Here is a 21,804-nt window from a genome sequence, read left to right on the forward strand (position 1 = left end):
AACATCAGTGATTACTGATTGTTGTGACGTATTCCTATTTATATAGCACCTGCATTCTCTAATATATGTTTGTCCGACATTTGATGTGTCACAATCAGGGCACAAGATTTTATGCATATAATATGTTATTGTGTAAATTATTTGACAATGAATTCTTATGGATTATTTCTGATATGTCTGTTTAGTATCTTTCTTTTTAATGATATTTATATAACTATCTTTCGAATAACCTTAAGAATGTTGTTCTCTTAATATTTTTTATCTTTCTATAACCATATGTCTAATAACAACTTCATAAATAATGCATATCTTTTTAGTAGTTTGTACAGAATTTTTCCTTTCCAGAAATAAAGTAACATCAAATTATATAAATGTATCTTCTTCTATTTCAAATTATTAAACACAGTCACTAAAATTTCACAAATGCATGCAATTTGTTACGTTGAGGCCTGGAAAAGGATGGAGCGAAAGAAGAGTGTAATAATTATATTTTTCGAGAACAGAAACTTTAAAGGCGCGTACCTCGAGTTAAGCAAGCCGAAAGGCTCGAGAAATAGGTTAGCGATCAGGATTATTTTACTTTGAATTGCATATTTGTTATGGCGATTTCCTTTTTAATAAAGAAACTTATCCTTATAATCTGGGATGGGACCAAGTGTAATTTTGGATAAAGAACGGTAGAGGATATTTTGGATAAAAAACTTTTATTGTTGAAATAAATAAAAATTGTGGTTACATTCCAAAATTAGATTTTTTAAAAATTAGATTAAATAAATTTAATCTTTATAGATAAAAGAAGATAAGATGAGCAAATTTTATTTTAAGTTATACATACATATATGTATATAAAATATTAAAACTATAAATAAAAAAAAATCTTAATAATATATTCTACATATACAATATATATATATATATATATATATATATATATATATATATATATTCAGAAATATATGATTCGTCGCTCGCATGTGTATTAGATTAAAATTAAAAGATTAGGATATAAGATAACTAAAACATCCATTCAAGTTATATATATATATATACAAATATATATATATATATATATATATAACTTGAATGGATGTTTTAGTTATCTTATATCCTAATCTTTTAATTTTAATCTAACACACATGCGACCGACAAATTATATATTTCTGAACTTCTTTAATGTATACACTTACATTTAATTATACGTTTTGATATCACTTCATTTTTCTTACCGTATTAATTATACATTATAATAACCACTCAGATCCTAAGATTTTAACGTTAAAATTTCTCCCGCATTGTTCTGACTGATGACCTTCAAATTTACGTAACACCAACGATAATAATTACAAACACAACCACACATTACATTAACAATATACATATACATATATTTGTATTTATTTTCGTTACTGCAGATTATGTTATTCTGTATATGCATTCTTCTTTTTTTTTAATTTTTTTAATAAAATATAATGTTTAATTTAATAATTTATTTAATTAATTAACCTCGCTCTTGTTTCCTTAATTTGAAATTGCACAAGGCTCTGTTTTGTGTAACAGGGATTTAATTTCCTTATCAAAAAGAAACTATCGAACGAATGGCTTACTGGCCTAGTAAAAGGGATCTTTGACGTTAATGACAGATCTAAGGCCTCTGCAAAGTTCTTTCGAATCTGAACAGCTTAAGATAATAAACGCGTTTTGACACGGGTTAGTCACGTCTTTCCACAGATTTATCCTTCTCGAGTCTGGACGTAACAATATAGTGAAATATAAACATCGTTTTTTTATGTGATGTTCTTGTTTAATTAAGATTAATTTACCTTCTTCAGCTTTCTGTTTCCCTGATCCAAGGCTCACACATGCAACGAAACAAATGATTTGACCACAAAATTAACAACGTTAGTTGTTTTAATATGTTAATTTATATAAGATAATCTAAATATGTTAATCGTAATTGGAAAGTGAGAGAGAGAGAGAAAGAGAGAGAGAGAGAGAGAGGGAGAGAGAGAGAAAGAGAGAGAGAGAGAGAGAGAGAGAGAGAGAGAGAGAGAGAGAGAGAGAGAGAGAGAGAGAGAGAGAGAGAGAGAGAGAGAGCAATAATAGAAATAAATTAATGGTTTCTTTGTTTATAGTTAATAATTTTAAGGATCTATAAATAAATGTGATAAATATTTTCATTATAAGAAAAAAAAACATCATTTACGTATTAAATTTTCGAATCAAATAAAAATTTTTTAGTAATCCATTATTCATTATATCCTCATTTATGATATATAAATTAAGTAAATTACAAGCTAATAAGAGCCGATTACAATGTCATGTAAGCAAAAATAAAAATAAAGACGTTCGCGTTAGATCATAAAATCGGATGTATACATATAATGATACATATGGTTTAATTGATATTTATTGCTTATATTTAATTAGTGAAAATTCTGGAGAGAAATTGAAATGTTAAATAAATATAAATTAATTTTGTCATAAACAAAAAATTATTTTTAAAATTTTTATTTAATTTTATCAAAGTTATTATCTTCTTATATTTTTTTTATACATTATACACAAACTGTAGAAAGAGCTCCGTTTGTCTACATTCCCGATTAGCAACTGTTTCGTTTTTACACATAACATTTTGCAGACTTCGATTGCCTACATTCTGATTGCCTACACGTATTATTGCGCACATGAAAGAAATTAAAAATATAAAAATACAATTGTACACATGACAATATTGCGCACAAACATTTTGCACACATCATATTATTACACACATACGCATTGCACATATGACATTATTACACCCATAAAATAAAAAATTCATATTAATACTTTGCGCACACGATATTATTGCACACATGACATTATTGCACACATACACATATCCATAATAAATACTTGAGGTGCTTTTTTCAAATCAGACATTGAAAATATATTTGAAATAAGACTAATAGAAAGATGTTTTGTTGACAGGTGAGAAATACCAAGAGAAATTCGTTTTATTTCTGTAAATATTAGATGCTTTAGCATGTATCTGATTTTACTCTCTTACGATAAAAAGTAGCAGTTAAAAATATGGTATAAACTTATGTTCTGCATGAATGCTTCTTTTTATAATAAATAATTAAAATATCATATTACTCGAAATATAAATATAACAAAAAGATTAAAAGTTTAATTAAAATACTAATATATATAAAATAAAATATTTAGATTCAAATCTCATTCCACAATTGTGATTGTTCTTATATTACTTTTTTTGAAAATATCTGTCAATTATTAGATATCTTTTCATGGCGGCGCGTACGAATAAACCCTTGAAATATTACTTTTAGGAAAAAAAGCTTAAAAACGCCAAAAATAAGTGAATTTTTATGTGAGAATCAGTGCTGATTTTTATTTTTAATTTTGCATTCATAATATGTTATTAAACATATATTTAATTAAACTTATGTATTATTGCTTAATGTATAATCTTAAGTACTGCGCTAATTATTCAACATTCTATTATTAAGTTATTTATATAATCAAAATATTTTTTTGTACATATATCACATTGCTTATATAAGCAAAAAATGTTCTTCAGATATAAATAAGTAAGGTTAATAGAGTTCAATAAGTAGATATGTCATAGTCAAATACAAGATACACACTTCTTTCGACTCAAAGGATGTGACACAATAACCATAAACTATCAAGAACAACGAACACAAATAATAGATTTTGATGTGTAATATGTACGTGTGTATGAAATGATTATCACAAATAAAATTATAAATTTTAATGGAACAAAAGATAATAATTTTGTGATTCATAAAGTGTACATGATCCATAGAATATTGGAAGTCACATATGAAAATGTTGATTAAAAGTTTGTAAAAGTATCGACTAACCAATTTGCGTCATTTGAAAAATCAGGAATAGTAGATTTATCAATAGTTAAATGCGCATAAGTCGAATACATGCAAGCATTTATAGATAAAAGTGATAAATTATTATGATTGGAATAAGATTACGTACTTTATGGAAATGCTAGTGAAGGCAGTTATTGTATTCCTGTCGCAAGATCTGGGAAATAGTGTTGCATTAACTAATTTCTTAAAAAAATACATTTTCTAGTATTTGGATTTATGTAGTAAATCAAAGGTAAGGACAGGAGAGAGAGGGAGCCTCACCCCTGCACCACCACCTCCAAAGGAACAACCTAATTTAACTTACCTTTTATTTTAATATTCAAAACAAAACATATGTATATATCTTAATACTTAAACAATTTTGTTAGTCAATCATATTCGTACAACGTATCAATGATAGTTTATTTTAAAGATCTTGATGTCTAGTATGTAAAAAAAATATAGACTTAATATTTTATTTTTACCTCTTTAATTTTTTTATAAATAACAAATAAAAAACCGAAAAAGTTTTATACAATTTAAAAAATTTTTTATATTATCTGTATATTTTTTGATAATTTGATAATCTGGATGTTTTTCGTCAATTAATGAGTAAATGTAGCATAAATCGATTTCTGAAATTTCCCATTATTGATGTTGCATAGTGTTTATATAGTATATACTCAAATCATATAATATTATATTGATCTGGATTAATAAGAAAAATGAAAGAGAGTATTAAAATTTTACAACAAAAACATTCTTTTAATTAAAAAAAGAATAAAAAAAAATTAGTTGACTTTGTACAGGCATATTACATATGTAAATATTTTTATTAATACATATAGAAAGTAAAATTAACAGAGAACTTTAATATAGTTTAATATAATTTGTACTTTAATATAGTTTATTATTCCTATTTACATAGTACATTCAGATTTATAACGTGTGTACCTACAGATACATGTATATTATTGCGCGTAATGTATTAAATACGTAAATTACTTTGTCTAGAATTTGTTATAGTCTTTTTATAATAAAAAATATCTTTGTACACATTAAACATGTCTTTAATATCAAAGAAGACATTATTTAGGAACAAATTAAAATAAAAGTTTTAATAAGGTTATTTATTATTATGTTTATTAAACAGTTATGTATATATAGTTATTTTAATTTTTTATATATATCAAATGATCTTTAAAAACCCCAGCTTTTTTTCCAGTAGTGCCGAATATCGTAGAAAGAAATGAATCAAAAACGAAAGCAGCGAATAAAGCTTTATCGTATAATAAAACATGATTGAGTGACATTGGAATCAGTTGCTATTGCGATCTCTGCTATAAAACAACTCCATTACATATATGTCATTTGATTCAAACCGCGTCATATAAATCACAGAACAACGTGCACGAATAGTGGATACTAAAAAATATGTATAATATATAATATGATATGTAAAAAAGAATAATTACAACTTATTACATTCTTTATAAAACAAAAAATATTTAAAAAATCTCTACGTAGATTCGACAATATTTTATATTCGTGAATGACGTAAAAGTGGTAAAAAGTAGTCGAATTGATATAATTTGCTCGATTACATTCTTATTGATTGCTTTTTTATATTAAATATATAGAAATATTAAAAGAATTTACCAGAAAACTGATAATTATACTCTTTAAATAATATAATACAATCAAATAAATACATATTCTTGCCATTGTTATTGACTTCTATTAAAAAAAAAATTATAGAAATTATTTATTTCCTAGAAGGGAGAGGGGGAGGGAGAGAGAGAGAGAGAACTCTAAATTGATGTTAAGATACACATCGTGATCGATCATAAAGAGAAATCTTAAAATGTAATATTACAAAATAATAACTTGTGATTTGTAAATTAAGTTCTACAAAATTTATCGGAAATATGAGAAAGCATGGGTTCAATTAATACGTTAAAATTATTCAGATTGAGAAAAACAGAAACACTAATTTAAGATTGAATTGAAACTAATTGAGTGCAAACGTTTATAAAAAAAGATTATTATTATGTTTGGAACAATATTATGCGTTTTATTGAATGGTTTACTGCTGACAAAGATAGCTGTAACGGTTTCGATAAAAAATTATGTCGCTTCGAAGAGTCTTCAACAGGAATACGTTCCGTCAGTCTGTCCGGATTTAAATTTTACGCAAGTAAGAGATATTTTATCTTGATTAAAAAAAGCTAATTGAATGTTTTTGCAGCTAATAATTTATTAATGTTTGAAAATTAAAACTGTATAATAATAACATAGATAATGTATAATAATAAAGTAAAACTATATATTCTTCGTTGCATTAATACTTAGATATATGATGACATTGTTGAATTGATTTTTATGTAATTATTATAATAATTTTTTATTCTTCTTTAATTTTTAAAACTTATTTATTTTTCTAAACATTTATAGATATTTTTTATTGGTATAATAAGATTTGTAATAAATTAATTTTATTACAAAATTAGAAAATTTAGAAAATTTACAAATTTAAAAAATTAGCATCATTTTTTCGTATTAAGTTTAATACATATATGTAACAAAAACAGAGCTAATATTGAATATTAAAGTAGAAAACGGAATATTGGTATAATGGAACTTCGAATTGTGTCAATTAACTTTAAATTTCAATAGTTTCAATCAACAAAATATTCAACAGCAATCATTCGTCATGCGCTCAAATTTATATATCATATTTTTAGTGTACAAATGTATTTCAATAATAGCTATGTGTACAATATTCTTATCAAGATAAATATGATAAATATTCGGATTAACTTACAGTTCACTGATTATTTTCATTCTGACATATATTATGTATATTTCTAAGTGACGTATGCTTTGAATTTTATGGTGTTCTGTTATGCTCTTGAGATATACAATTTGGAAGTATTATATAATAATATTTTAATAACAAATAATCAATAAGAAAGACGGCCAATAATCGAGCAAATTTCAATATATGTTGAAAAGTTAAATAAAATTTATTGTTCAAACTTAACCTTTGAAAACATATTAAAGTAAACGTTTCGGCTGTACGCAGCCTTTATCAATACTATGTAGCCTGTATAAATTGAAACGCAAAAAGCCAAAGTAAAGATAGTTAGCATGTCAACTAGGTCACATTAATATAAAAATTTTGACGTCAATGTACCAAAAAAGGTAAAACACATTACAAATTCAACGCAAAGCAAAGTCCATCGCAAAACCGCAAATCTCACACCAATAATTTTTTGGCCAATACGCAACGATCATTATAATTTTTTTCTTTTCTTCGTGGGACAATCATTACTTCTTCGGTAGAGAGCGAGAAACAATAACCGTCCACTGTTGACAAATCATGCGTTTTTTCATAAAGGGCGAGGCCATGCTTTTTATGAAAAAGAGAAAAGGAAGAGTCTCACAATAATGATCGCTCGAAATAAAGTCGTATTGCAAATGTGGAACTGAATTAAAAAAATTGTTTTGAGCTTACTCTTCCTGTCCATAATAATTTTCACAAAAACCTAACTTCACACGAAACGCTCTTACAAAAGATAGGGAAACAAACTCATCTCCAGCAAATTCACCAGTAGACTAATAATGTTGATCTAAAGGTCGAGGAGCAACCTTTCTGTTTTTCAAACAAACATCCTGCTCATTCGAAATTATCATCATCTAACAAACAAGTTGTTATTTTTTAGTTCCTGTAACATGTCAAAATATGATTCATTTAACAAATCTGTATCATTATGTGAATTTAAACAGTTATTCTGATCCCTGTGTAACATTTCCGAAATAAGTCTCTTGTGATAGTTAGATTCATAATCCAAAATTTTTCAAAATTAGATTCATAATCTCTAATATTTTAATGAAAAGAAGTCTACAATTAGTCTACCATTTTAACTTTGGCAACTTTATTTTCGAGATTTTTATCATAAAAGCGTAGAAAGTGAAAGGCTTTTAATAAAGCTCAAGTAAATTAAAACAAGTTATTTAGTATCAAAAGTTAATAATTTCAAGTTAATTAAAAGAATAAACGAAAACAAATTCTTAGTGAATTAAACAGTAATATCGAAGCGTACTAACAATGACGTAATAATGAGTAAATATAAAAAAGATATAAACATATATATATGTATGATTTAACATAAAAATGACACAAGTAAATATGAAAATTATGATATTTTAAAATCGCATATCTTTCTTAGAAATTAACAGAGTGCTATAAAATTTAATGTGTGTATTACTCAGAAAATGTACTTTCTATAATATATGTTTAAATGAAAATAATTTGTGAGATTTAAGTTAATCAGGACATTTATAAGAATATATTAAACTGATATTACTAAATATAAATTTCATTTCAATTTTATTTATGTCTACATATGTTATTTATCATTAAAAGTATCGGAAACTGCCACGTTTCTGGCTAAATAATGTTTACTTTAAAAAAATTTTCTTTGTATCTGTTATATTTTATCAAGGATATTCCATCTCAAAACAAAGATCATCACATTTTATAAGACCCAAAATTCTTGATCTTGATAATGTAATTAAAGATAAAGTTCCATTTGCAAATATATGTCTATAATCTCACAATCTATTGGTAAGTTGCAAACAAATGCATAAAATATTAGTAAAAAAATCTACTAAAAAATTGTAAAAGTAATTTATATTCAAGAGAGATTGAAAATCAAATCTAAAAAAAAATATCTTTCAATAGCAAAAAGAATATCAATTTTAATCTGTCAAAAAGAGAGAAAAAGAGATATATTAATTGTATGCAAAATTAATAGATTTAAAATAATCCTGACAATTTCATTATTCATTTTTTAGGTTTTTGCTAGGTTTTTTGTTTTTTTTAAAGAAATCACATATTATATATTTTATTTCTTAATCAATAAGAAATTTTTTAAGTACATTTAACTCCTTCTTGAAAACTTTTTATGTGTTTTTGCTCTAAATCAACAATTACTTTATTAAGTTTTATTTTTAAAACACACAGACTTCTTTTATATTATTTTATTATTTTAAAAATCAATACTATATATTTCTTGCTGTGTTAATGTTTTTATTTTACATTTTTTTCTTTATTTCTCTTAAATTTCCTTTTTACTACTCAAAAAAACTTAATGTTCTTGTATAATTATGTCAACATGATTTTAAAGTCTCTAGAAAGCATTTTACACAAACCAACATCTCCCAGAACATTTGTAGAGTTCTACCATGGATTCACAAATAAAAGAGACAATATTTCTATAATATTCAGGTAAAGAATCTGAATTTTCAGCCTATATTTTTCCAGTTTTTAAAAAAATTTAACAATATATATAAAAAAGTTACAATTTTACTAACTGAAAACATAAAAAACTAAAATCTTATTTTTTTGTAGATGGAACCAACCTGAATTTATGAACGAAGTGATACAAGGATACATAGTGCAGTGTTGGTTAATTGAAAACCTAAAAAAAATTAAAATCTGCGATGATAAATGTATCTCAGCTACAACATTGGAGCTCACGTTGCATAATTCGAAACCTAACACGACATACTACTTTCAAGTACAAACTTACACTAAAGTTGGTGCTAGTCCTTACACAGATTTAATCAACGTATCAACTACGCATGAAAATCCGATACCTCAGTTATTAAAAGTATCTAGTACGTATATCGAAATATGGGATCTGGATTCAAGTACTACCGTTAATCTTCTTGAGCAAGAAAACATAGTTTCAGTCGCTTATTCGGCAGCGGAACGCAAAATTTTTTGGAGTAACGATAAGAAAGACGTAATGATATTGGATATGAATAAAAATAATATCACAAAAATAGCTACTCTTGACCAAGTTCTGACCGATTTCTGTATTGACTGGGTAGCAAGAAGTCTGTACTGGATGGAGCCCACGCATATTTTAAAAAAACTTGATTTAACAATGATGGAAAATGGCATAATCAAATATAATAAGATTGATTTGATAAGCTCAAATGGCATATTTTGGGATATTTTAGTGATACTACCATTTACAGGGTATATTAACTTCTATTTATCTAAAAAAAATTTTTATTATAGATTTGTAACTTCTTAAAAAATTTATATGGCTTTTAATTAATTGTAAGATCATAAGTTAAGACCGGCACAGACTGAGAGCTATACTATAAAGATATATGGATAATTATATTATATATACAAGAAATGATTGAAATAAATGATAAAAATATTTAGAATAATTGACAAATATTTGGAACAAATAATATAAATATTTGGCTAAAATGATGAAAAAAAGTTCTTGTCTATAAATTTTGATGAATTTAATTCTTCTCTATCTTTAATGTCATTGTTAGTAATAATAAACCTCTGACATTGAGTTCACTCTCTTGGCCATTGTATAGTAAAATGTAGCGAGGAAAAGACAATATATCGTAGTATCTGGTGTATGCATGTTTATATTTTATTGGTGGTTATAATATCTCATAAAACAGGTTTATAAAGTATACCACTCGGTTTGCCTCAGCCTTTATCCAAAAATTATAAGTAAATATTATATATACATATATCTATATTAGAATTTTAAATGTTCATTACGTATGACTTTCTACTATTATTAAAACAATACTGTATGATAAATAATTTAATGCATATAACTTTCAGAATTTTATATTACCCAGTATTATGGAATTCTGGATTTGAAATAAGACAAGTTGATCTGGAAGGGAAAAATGCGCAACGTAATCAGAAAAACGCATCCAGTATGTGCTCCTGCCCATATTTTGATAATTTAGATTACTTCAATGTTCCTTACGTAACAATCGACATAAATACTAATAAGAAACCGCTAATTTACTGGATATTACGGACAGATATAGGACATCTTTTGATTGTAACAGATATTTATGTCTGCATGTGCAATTTGATTTTAAATAGTACAAATATTATCAATGAATTAAGTTTTGAATCTATAACGATTGACAAGACAAATATTTACATTTCTACATTCTATAGTAATAGAGTCTATATTTTGAAAAAAAGGTACGCACTTCTAGAGGGTACAGAAGACGCATTTAAATATGTACAAATGATAACAGTGCCTCCGAAAGATATTGTGCTGTTTAGTAGACATAAATTTTACGCTTTTGGTAAATCTTTACAATCATATCCACCCACAAAGTGTTTGACACCTGACAAAAAAGATTACGGTATTGGACAAATAATGGTAGCGACAAATAACATCAGCGTAAGTCTTCCGGAACTGATTCCCAAAAGTGGATGCAAAAAGTACAATTTGCCTGCCACCTTATATACCATCTATATAAGTCATTGTTTGGACAATGACACTAACAAGTTTGATAAATTTATTCTGCAGACATACGAGCAGTTTTACGAGATTCCGAATTTAACGCCGCTTACAGAGTACACGTTAAAGTTAGCTTTAAGTAATTTTTATTTTGACAAATTATCAATGGAGCCATTATTAAGCTCAAATGCCACGACAATAAAAACTATGCCGGGAAAGCTCAATGCATCGGAAAACATAACTATTCATGTTCTGACACCTACTGTAACGGCAGTTCAATGGATGCCGCCCAAGAAATTAAACTGTGTGGTCGTGATCTATGAAGTGCATTGGAAGCCATTTACTTTGATGAACGACACGCAACAAAATGATGAACAATTTATTAATATATCTAAACGCACAACGGACGGCAGATTTTTCACAAAGATTCAAGGAATGCTAGAAAGAGAAAAATATAGGATATATGTGCGTGTGTATCCAGTTAATTTCAGCAATTTTTACAACGATAGTTTAAGTAAGGTCGTTTACATGTACTTCGAACCAAATAATATAACTTTAGAAGGAGTTAGTGTAAATAGCATGACCGTCTCTTGGATCTCGAACATCAAACCGACGGTTCTTTGTATCCTTGGGTATACAAATGTTGCACTAGAAAACTGGCGAGAAATGAGCAACAATAAGGTGAACAATAACGGAACAGTAAGATATTCTATAGAAAATTTGCAGCCGGGAATTGTATACAAGTTTCGTTTGAAATTGAGATATCCCGAATACGAGGAAGACTTTATATGGCCGTCTGATGAGAGATTCACTTTTTCAACACTTGGTAAGCAAGTGAAAATTTTGACATTTTACACTTATTTTAAATATTTTTAAAATCATTCCTAAAATTTTTAAATTTATATATTTCTGTTAATAAACGAATAATATTATAATATTATATGTTTGTTTTAGATATAAAAGTGCTTACAAAATATAAAAAGCTAAACATTTTTGTAATTATTTACATTACGAACGATATATGTTGTCAAAGTCATTAAAATCTGTGATGTCATCCTTAATGTAAATAATTACTAAAATTTTTATTAATAATAGTCAAAATATATTTTCAAATATAAAACAAATGTATTAAAACTATATTTTCTCTTTACTTAGGTGTTATTTCAAGCACTCCTGAAATATCGGCTAAACAATATTATCTACCATTGATTTTAAGCTTTGTCGCTATAGTTACAGTAATCTGCATCTACTACTTTTATTATTGTAAGTATATTTGATACACGTTCCGGTTTTAATTACAGACTGTATCAAATGTAGCACCTAGAAATTTTTTAAAAATATTTAATTTATTTGTTATTAAAGCAATGTAAATTTTAAAATGCATTATTGTGTAAGTATATTGTAATTTTATGACAGTGTATCGACAACGCAAAGAAGCTAGCGGGGAAGTTTTGTCTCCGATAATGACCGACATCGAATTAGCTGTTCTGCATGAGATACCAAACAGGAATCTTCAGACCAATATGTTATACAGTCCTATGTTACAATATAATTCGGATGAATATGTACTGAACAAAATTAAACGTGAGGCAATCACACTATCAAAACTTCTTGGCAGTGGCGCATTCGGAATGGTAAAAGCAGATTTTCTTATTGTCATATTTTAAGTCATTTTAATTTTTAAGGATGTTTAGCACCTACAATTGGAGCAAAAAGTAGTCGAAATTGTATAAAATATAAATAACTTTTTTCATATATCTTTATATATGATTATTCTAAAGATTGCATAAAATTTTATTATTTATTCATAGCTAGAGTGTAGAAATGTATTTTCAAACTTCTGTTGCTTTTTTTTGGAGAATTTTGGTGTTTCTTAAATTATAATGAGAAACTTTTATCATTGACGGTACCTCGATTTCAACATTACAGCACAAAATTTGAATTACAAAAATAAAAGAATTTACTCGTGCAGAGTAATTTCAAATGTCAGAATAAAAATTATAATAGTGAATAATGACAAAATACAGAAGATTTTTAACAATTTCTTTGATAAATTTAATAATTTGTCATTTCTCCGAGAAGAAAGAAACGTGGCAACATGGTAATTTTTCATAAGTTGGTCAAATTACAAATTGACATATGAGGCCTAGTCGCTTCTCGCTTACACGTTTGTATATAGAGGCTTCTTCAGATGAAAAGATAGGTTATTAAAAATGTCAAAAGAAAGCTCAGCTGAATGCTATGTTGCCACGTTTTCACAATAAATAATATGTCATCTCGGATATTAGGACGAAATTGAGAAAATTATATTCAATATCTTTTGAACTAGTCGGTACTTGGGCAAAATTATGTGATCAAAAATTTCCTCTTTATTTTAACTATACTTTTGCAAATTTTGAATAAATTCTTATTATTATTTCTATCTATTTTAGCTTTTAAATCAACACGGGTTTTTTATAAGATAGAAAATCTGTAATCGTATCAATTTAAGGGCTAAAAAGAACAGAAATAATTATATTTATATTTATTTATGTAAATAATTATATTTATAATTATATTAATACTTTTACTTATAATTAGATCCACAAGATAATTATATTTATAATAATATGCAAATTTTATTAAATTCCTATATTTTTAAAAATAGGTATTAAACATCCTTAAGTAACAAATTGAGACAAATACACATTTTTTAATAAAGACAAAAATCAACTTTTTAGAAGACATTATATAATATAAAAAATTTTTACAAAATAAAAATTATACATGTGTAGAAGGGACTGATATACATTATTATACAGTATTGAAATACAGTACATTAATATTACTTATTACTTAATATTGAATTTAAAAATAATACTCATACAAGTAAATTTCAAATATTATTCTCTAAATACAATAGTCATCTCTATTATAAAAGTATTTATATTATTAATAATTATTATAATAAATTATTACAGATCTGTAATAGTTGTCGAATTTATTTATTTAAATTATAAAGTTTAAAAAGCGCGCGCCTGTGTTATTCTGGTGTTCTTTAAAAAAGTGATGCATACATAAATGTTTTTTGCACCAAGAACATCGTATTATAGCAGGTGCACCACATATTGCACAACGTGCTATTTCTTGTATTTCTCTTCCTGAAAAACAAAAATCTACTGGGTTTTCAAACCGGTGTGGCCGTTTTTCGATATAGCCACTTTTAAATCAGCATATTTGAAAAGATTATGGTATCGTGGAGATGACAGCTGTATAAGCGTCAAAGATTGTAATTTGATAATATTATTTCTCAAATGTAAATTGATATCATAATTTAATAATATAACACAATTATTAAATGTTCTCATGAAATTTTTCCATATTTTAAACCCACAAACATCTAGCAGTTGAATCATTGCTGTGGTATTTTTGGTATTGTTAAAATCCGTACATCCTTTTCAGACATAAACTCTTGTAAGCTTGTGGGACAATGTCCGCTCCAAGAGTCTAATAATAAAAGCACACTGAAGCTTCCAGTTGAGGGTAAAAATGCCTTTATAAACCAAGACTGAAAATGTTGAGTAGTTAGTTTTCCTGATTTTGAAGCTGCGACAAAAACATTTGCGGGCCTAAACAAAGTTTCTTCTACACGTGGGCCAAAATTTCCACTGGCTTCTTTCAATACCAAATAAAGAGGTGATTGCAGTTGTCTTCTTGCCGAAATTGTAGGCATAATATAGCTATGTGTAGTTGCTGATTGTGATTAAACTACGCTTTCGACTGTTTTAACACCTTGTGTTGTCAACGTTCTACCTGAATGTATTTCCAAATTGAAGCCACTTTTGTCTGCATTATATATATTTTGTATTTCAAACAGATCAATAAATGATTTCACAGAAGCTATGAATTCTTGGCTTGCAATTTGTAATTGTTCTTAATCTCTCCTTGAGGAACGGTTTATAAATTTTATTATTTTTCTTGATACAATCCCATACTTTCTTATAAAATTTAATATCCACGTTGCTCCTGCTTTGAAATGAGGAAGATTAAATTCTTCTTTTGCTTCTAGAGTCCACTGTCGAAGATTCAAGTCATGAACAATTTTGTTGTTGTCGGCAGCATCTTTAATTTTCCAAGACATATTGGGAAATATATAATAACTTTTTCCTATGAGTACCACCTTTTTTAGGTAGATTTCGCATTGACCAATTGCTGCAAAAATTTTACCTTTCTAAAACGATATTGTACTGATGTTAAAGAGAAACGTCCCTTTTTTCACTTTTCCAATATTCAACTGCTGTTCATTTATAATCATTATTTATAATTTCGCTTTCTTGTGATGTACAACTTTCTTCTTCCTCATCTTCAGAATTTTCTTCAGGTTCTTCGATTTCGTCAGCTGTGACAAATTTTGGATCGAATAAATTTAAATCCCAATAATTCTCAAATTCTAACGTAGTGTCAGTCTGCATATCAAATGATATGCCGTCTATTGAATTTATATAATATCTTTTATAGTATCATGTAATTCAATTTCTCTATTATTTGCAGGTGTTTGTGGAATATTTGAAATTTGAAATGATACAATTAACAAATTTAGAACATTTGCAGAATTTACACGTAACATTTTGCTTATTATACTAAAAATTCAGACACTTTTTACAAAAATTAAAACTAACAATCTTTCTCTTTTATATTTTATTAAATCATTAAACTTGTTGGTTATATTTTATACTAAAACTACACGCAATAATTCCGATTTATATAGAGCCTTTATTATCTTTTTAATTAATTTTAATCTTCTCAATACAGAAAAATTACTTTAATATATCACAGTACTTGACTACTCTGCATTAATATTAGAATTAAACGTGATTAATAGAGTGACTAATACATGTAATAAATACGTGACACGATAAATACGTGATACAATAAGTATACAATATAAATGTACAATATAATCGCAATGTTAAGTGCGATTATATAAACTCGATAATTTTTTAAGTTACGTTCTAATGCAATGTAGAAATATTTTTACAAAATGTATTGATTTTGAAACTATGATAATATGAGTTTGTTTAATCAAAAGGAAATAATGCGTAATTTTTGATGAAGTAATCTTACATAAGTTAAGGAATGAAAAAAAATACGTTTTAAATCAGTATGACTTGTATTACAAAAACATACCAAATAAATGATATATTAAAATTAATATTCCATATAAATAAAATTATAATAACTGAATTCGGTGAATGGAATAAAACTATTAATCATTAACAATTTAATTGTGTAGTATTAAGGTGGGAAAAAAAATTTTTTTAAATTTTTAATTTTGATAAAACTATAATATGTAGAGTTTTATATTAATTTTTTAACTTACAATACATACATAATATGTAGGTACATAGGTAAATAAATTTAAAAATATTTAATTCCGGCCTGAAAATGGTTCTAGGGTAAAACCATATCTTATATAAAGAGTAGTTTTTTTATATATCTTGAAAATTATTCGAGATATGTTTCACACAAAAATTGTATGATAAAAACTCTTCTATTCGACTAGATTAATAAAATTTTTTTCAAAGATAAAAAAAAAATTTTTTAAATTATTTTTTCAAAATTGTATTAATGTAGTTAAATAGAGGACTTTTTATCATAAAACTTTTGTATAAAACATTTTTCGATATCTCCAATAATTTTCAAGATATATAGAGAAAACCGTAAAACGACTATATATATAAGGGGTGGTCATCCCTTAGAATCATTTTGGGCAGCAACTGAAAATTTCTAAATTCATTTATTTACCCCCTCTATATGTGTGCAAAGTTTCACTAAAATCAGAATTTCCGGGTTTGCGAGGTTCCCTTGTCAGTGAACATGCAATGACAGATAATCAGAACGATGCTGTTTTATAAGATAACTATAGATAATTTTGTGCTATAAAAGGGAAAATTTTTTCGTTTTGTTAAGATTTAACAGTAATAAATTATATTTCATAAAAGGTTATTTATAATATGATTTACTTTCTTAACGCATAGTTTTTAACATATTTAAATATAATAACAATCATATTTAATATATTTCAATACCATACTGTACATTTTTCTCAGAAGAAAACTCAATATCTATTTGATTATAAGTTAGATAGAATTTCTCCATTAAAAATTGATTTCATTCACAAGATATACATATCAACGAAGATTTTTTGATTGATTGTGAGAAAAAAATGTGACCCCGTAAATTATTTGAGAGATGTTAACGGACAAAAACCGCTAAATCTTGCAGTAGTAAATATATATTAAGAAGCTTTTACACTCACAAATAGTAAACCATTTTAATATACATAGCGTACAAGTAAACTAAGTTATGACATATTTTAGATGATTTGATTGCTAAAGGAAATATCAGAAAAAGTATATCTGAATACACATCATTAATTGTTTTGACGAAAAAGAAAAATAAGGAAATTAAAATGTGTATAGAATGTATATAATTTTCTTCTTTCGCTTATCGCGGATCAATAAAATTTGTTAGAATGAAAAAATATTTCACGACGTCAGACTTGAAGGACGAACTTTTTCATGTAAAAGTGCACAAAGGTTCTATGAAGTTTCTTTAATTCATTACGTTGTTAAGACAATATGAATTCAAAAAAGTGCCCTTTGGGCTGAAAAGTCCCTCCTAAAGTTCAATGAAACGTCACGCAAATATTTATGGATCAAATTAATGCCAGAGACGTATCGATCACCTGGATAATTTCCTTGTTGCAATCGAAACATTAGAATATGATTTTTTATTGTTGAAAATAGTTTTTAATTTACTTGTCGCGAATTTTTTAGAATTACGATTAAATAAATGTCGATTCTTCCAGACATAGTTATATTACTTACAATTAGTCTATACAATAACTAATGAGGGCATTTGATTAAAGATCCTGAAGCAATAAAAAAATGTTATTATATACATAGGTGATAAAGTAATGAAAAGAAATTTCGATTCTGGAGACACTGGAGACTCCACAAAAATTGATACCAAATCAAAGGTATGCTTAATCGTGTGTTCGAAAAAAATTACCGTTACGTAATAAAAAATGTCAAAAAATTTCAATTATCATGAATGTCAAATCGCGGAACCTTAAAGGTATCAAATATGAGACCATGGGCAACATAAATTGGAGTTACTTATATACGTATATTCTAGTATTATTTTAGTAATATTTATTTTTACTTCTATTTTTTTGTAGTTACACACATACTTATAAATATATATGTTTTGTTATGTGTCGATTAAAACAAGATAGAATATTTTAGTTCTATTTCTGCTATTACATATTTTATTGGAAACAAGTGCAATAATACAGTTATTACTTGTGTTTACTCATGCGTTTGTAATTTGTAATTTTTAATGTGGTAATCGGGACAATTAGTGGTCAGGCTGATCGAATTGTAAGGTAATAGATCGAGTCTTGAGATTATAGAACTACCATGAGTTGATTTTGGACACACGTATAGATATTGTTATTTTTATGTATAGCAAGTACGAGAGCGGCCTGAGAATAGTTCCATTACGACATTCGGGCCGATAAATAACTGATGTACCTATACATACGTATAAATTTTTCCACTTATTTATATATGTTTCATTAAATTGTTTAATAAAAAATAAAATATATCACAGGACACATTAAACTATGTATGTTTTTCTACACATAAAAATTAGTTAACTGTATTTAACTTAATTTCAAAATTTTGTAGGTGTATCAAGGATCTGTCAAGGATTTAGAAGAACCGGGCATAAAAACACCCGTTGCTATAAAGATGTTAGAAGAAAGTGCTTCCTCGAAAGAGAAAAAGGAATTCTTGCAAGAGGCCAGGCTTATGCATCACTTTCGACACAAACATGTATTAAAACTGATGGGTGTCTGTTTAGACAAAGGTTCTCCATTACTTGTGTTGGAATTAATGGAAACTGATCTGTTGAAATATTTGAGAGAGAGTCGAACATTGGAACCGTCAGATTCGCACGCTCTGCGTCTGCAAGATTTGCTTGCCATATGTGAGGATGTTGCGCGAGGCTGTTGCTATCTGGAAAAATTGCGTTTCGTACATAGAGATCTCGCATGCCGAAACTGCTTAGTGTCCGCGAAAGACCGCGAGAACCGTGTCGTAAAAATTGGCGATTTTGGACTAGCTAGAGATGTTTACAAAAATGATTATTACCGTAAGGTAAATACAAAATTTAAAAAAATGAACTTTTAAATATATTTTTTATTTGTTTTGCCGTAATAATATTGTACATTTTTACTTTAAATAAAATTTAGGAGAAATAAATTATGTTATTTATATAAAGTAAAATATGAGTGAATGTTTTCTGCTTAAGCACACTTATTTCAAAAATTAATAATTTGAATAAAAGAATTTACTTTATTAAAATCATATTTTAGAAAGGAAAAGGTCTGCTTCCTGTTCGCTGGATGGCACCTGAATCTCTGGCCATGGGAATATTTACTTCTAAAAGCGACGTTTGGTCATTCGGAGTACTAATGTGGGAGATTACATCATTGGGTGAACAACCCTACTTTGACAAGACTAATTCCGAAGTGATAGATTACGTACGTGCAGGAGGCAGGTTGCTAACGCCTCTCAACTGTCCATCCTCATTGTATCAGTTAATGATGCGTTGCTGGAGTTCTGCAAATGCTAGACCAAAGTTTAAATTGTGTCTCGAAAATATCGTAGCTCTTAGAAATAGTATAGAAGATGTGGTACTAAATCTGACAAACATTGTGTGAACAACAAAATCAAATTAATGTTTTTTTAGGAATACACGTCATATACTGCTGCTGGAAAAATAATATTTGCAAAATCTTTGTCTTCATAACATTTAATTTAATTATGTTTTCTATTTCATTAATTTTACCTAAAATATTTAATGTGCCTACAATAAATCACTTTTATATTATTATAATATGATTAGTCAGTTAGATATATTACATCGTTTAAACTCCATATAAAAAATACAGTTTTTTAAAATTTTACAGTATTGGTGAAGTTTTAAAATTATTGGCAAGTTACATTCACCTATTGTATTAAATTTTCGAATTAAATAAAAATTTTTTAGTAATCCATTATTCATTATTTCCCCATTTATGATATATAAATTAAGTAAATTACGAGCTAATAAGAGCCGATTACAATGTCATGAAGACAAAAATAAAAATAAAGACGTTCGCGTTAGATCATAAAATCGGATGTATACTATACATATAATGATCCATATGGTATAATTGACGCATGATATTTATTGCCTATATTTAATTACTGAAAATTGTCTGAAGAGAAACCGAAATGTTAAATAAATATGAATTAATTTTGTCATAAACAAAAATTATTTTGAAAATTTTTATTTGATTTTATCAAAATTATTATCTTTTTATATCTTTTTTATACATTATATACAAACTGTAGAAAGAGCTCTGTTTGCCTACATTCTCGATTGGCACTTCGTTTTTACACATAACATTTTGCAGACAACTTCGATTGCCTACATTCTGATTGCCTACACATATTATTGCGCACATGAAAGAAATTAAAAATACAAAAATACAATTGTACACATGACATTATTGCGTACAAACACATTGCACACATCACATTATTACACATATACGCATTGCACATATGACATTATTACACCCATAAAATAAAAAATTCATATTAATACTTTGCGCACACGATATTATTGCACACATGACATTATTGCACACATACACATATCCCTGATAAACATTTGAGAAGCTTTTTTTCAAATCAGACATTGAAAATATATTTGAAATAAAACTAGTAGAAAGATGTTTCGTTGATAGGTGAGAAATACCAAGAGAAATTCGTTTTATTTCTGTAAATATTAGATGCTTTAGCATGTATCTGATTTTACTCTCTTACGATAAAAAGTAGCAGTTAAAAATATGGTATAAACTTATGTTCTGCATGAATGCTTCTTTTTATAATAAATAATTAAAATATCATATTACTCGAAATATAAATATAACAAAAAGATTAAAAGTTTAATTAAAATACTAATATATATAAAATAAAATATTTAGATTAAAATCTCATTCCACAATTGTGATTGTTCTTATATTACTTTTTTTGAAAATATCTGTCAATTATTAAATATCTTTTCATGGCGGCGCGTACGAATAAACCCTTGAAATATTACTTTTAGGAAAAAAGCTTAAAAACGCCAAAAAAAAGTGAATTTTTATGTGAGAATCAGTGCTGATTTTTATTTTTAATTTTGCATTCATAATATGTTATTAAACATATATTTAATTAAATTTATGTATTATTGCTTAATGTATAATCTTAAGTACTGCGCAAATTATTCAACATTCTATTATTAAGTTATTTATATAATCAAAATATTTTTTTGTACATATATCATTGCTTATATAAGCAAAAAATGTTCTTCAGATATAAATAAGTAAGGTTAATAGAGTTCAATAGGTAGATATGTTATTGTCAAATACAAGATACACAATTCTTTCGACACAAACGATGTGACACAATAATCATAGACTATCAAGAACAACGAAAGCGGTAAATATGCTGAATAAG

At 26.7% G+C, this 21,804-nt stretch overlaps 1 protein-coding gene and 1 pseudogene across 2 annotated transcripts; one reads left to right on the forward strand and one right to left on the reverse strand.

Annotated features, from left to right (window-relative positions):
* The first annotated feature begins 5,684 nt into the window (after positions 1-5,684).
* Positions 5,685-19,976, forward strand: LOC140671529 (proto-oncogene tyrosine-protein kinase ROS-like). Of its 2 annotated transcripts, none has more exons than XM_072902857.1 (8): positions 5,685-6,087; positions 9,083-9,183; positions 9,307-9,942; positions 10,564-12,032; positions 12,362-12,469; positions 12,623-12,840; positions 18,940-19,410; positions 19,629-19,976. In XM_072902857.1, exons 1-8 carry the CDS (start codon positions 5,941-5,943, stop codon positions 19,974-19,976), a joined length of 3,498 nt encoding a protein of 1,165 aa, XP_072758958.1. In that variant the 5' UTR covers positions 5,685-5,940. The 2 variants fall into 2 exon arrangements, with proteins under 2 accessions (XP_072758958.1, XP_072758959.1); XM_072902858.1 differs by having other exon boundaries at positions 18,940-19,240; positions 19,629-19,676.
* LOC140671975 (uncharacterized) lies at positions 14,157-15,657 on the reverse strand (annotated as a pseudogene).
* Positions 19,977-21,804: the final 1,828 nt, after the last annotated feature.

Source organism: Anoplolepis gracilipes, chromosome 12 (assembly GCF_047496725.1).
Source record: "Anoplolepis gracilipes chromosome 12, ASM4749672v1, whole genome shotgun sequence".
Classification (NCBI taxonomy): Eukaryota; Metazoa; Arthropoda; class Insecta; order Hymenoptera; family Formicidae; genus Anoplolepis; species Anoplolepis gracilipes.

What these genes read in the sequence shown, in the direction of transcription:
- LOC140671529 (XM_072902857.1), top strand. Translation starts at nt 5,941, where the DNA reads ATGTTTGGAACAATATTATGCGTTTTATTGAATGGTTTACTGCTGACA. An exon ending in AATATTTCTATAATATTCAG is followed by an intron (nt 9,184 to 9,306) that starts GTAAAGAATCTG and finishes ATTTTTTTGTAG; the next exon opens with ATGGAACCAACCTGAATTTA. An exon ending in GCAGTGGCGCATTCGGAATG is followed by an intron (nt 12,841 to 18,939) that starts GTAAAAGCAGAT and finishes AAAATTTTGTAG; the next exon opens with GTGTATCAAGGATCTGTCAA.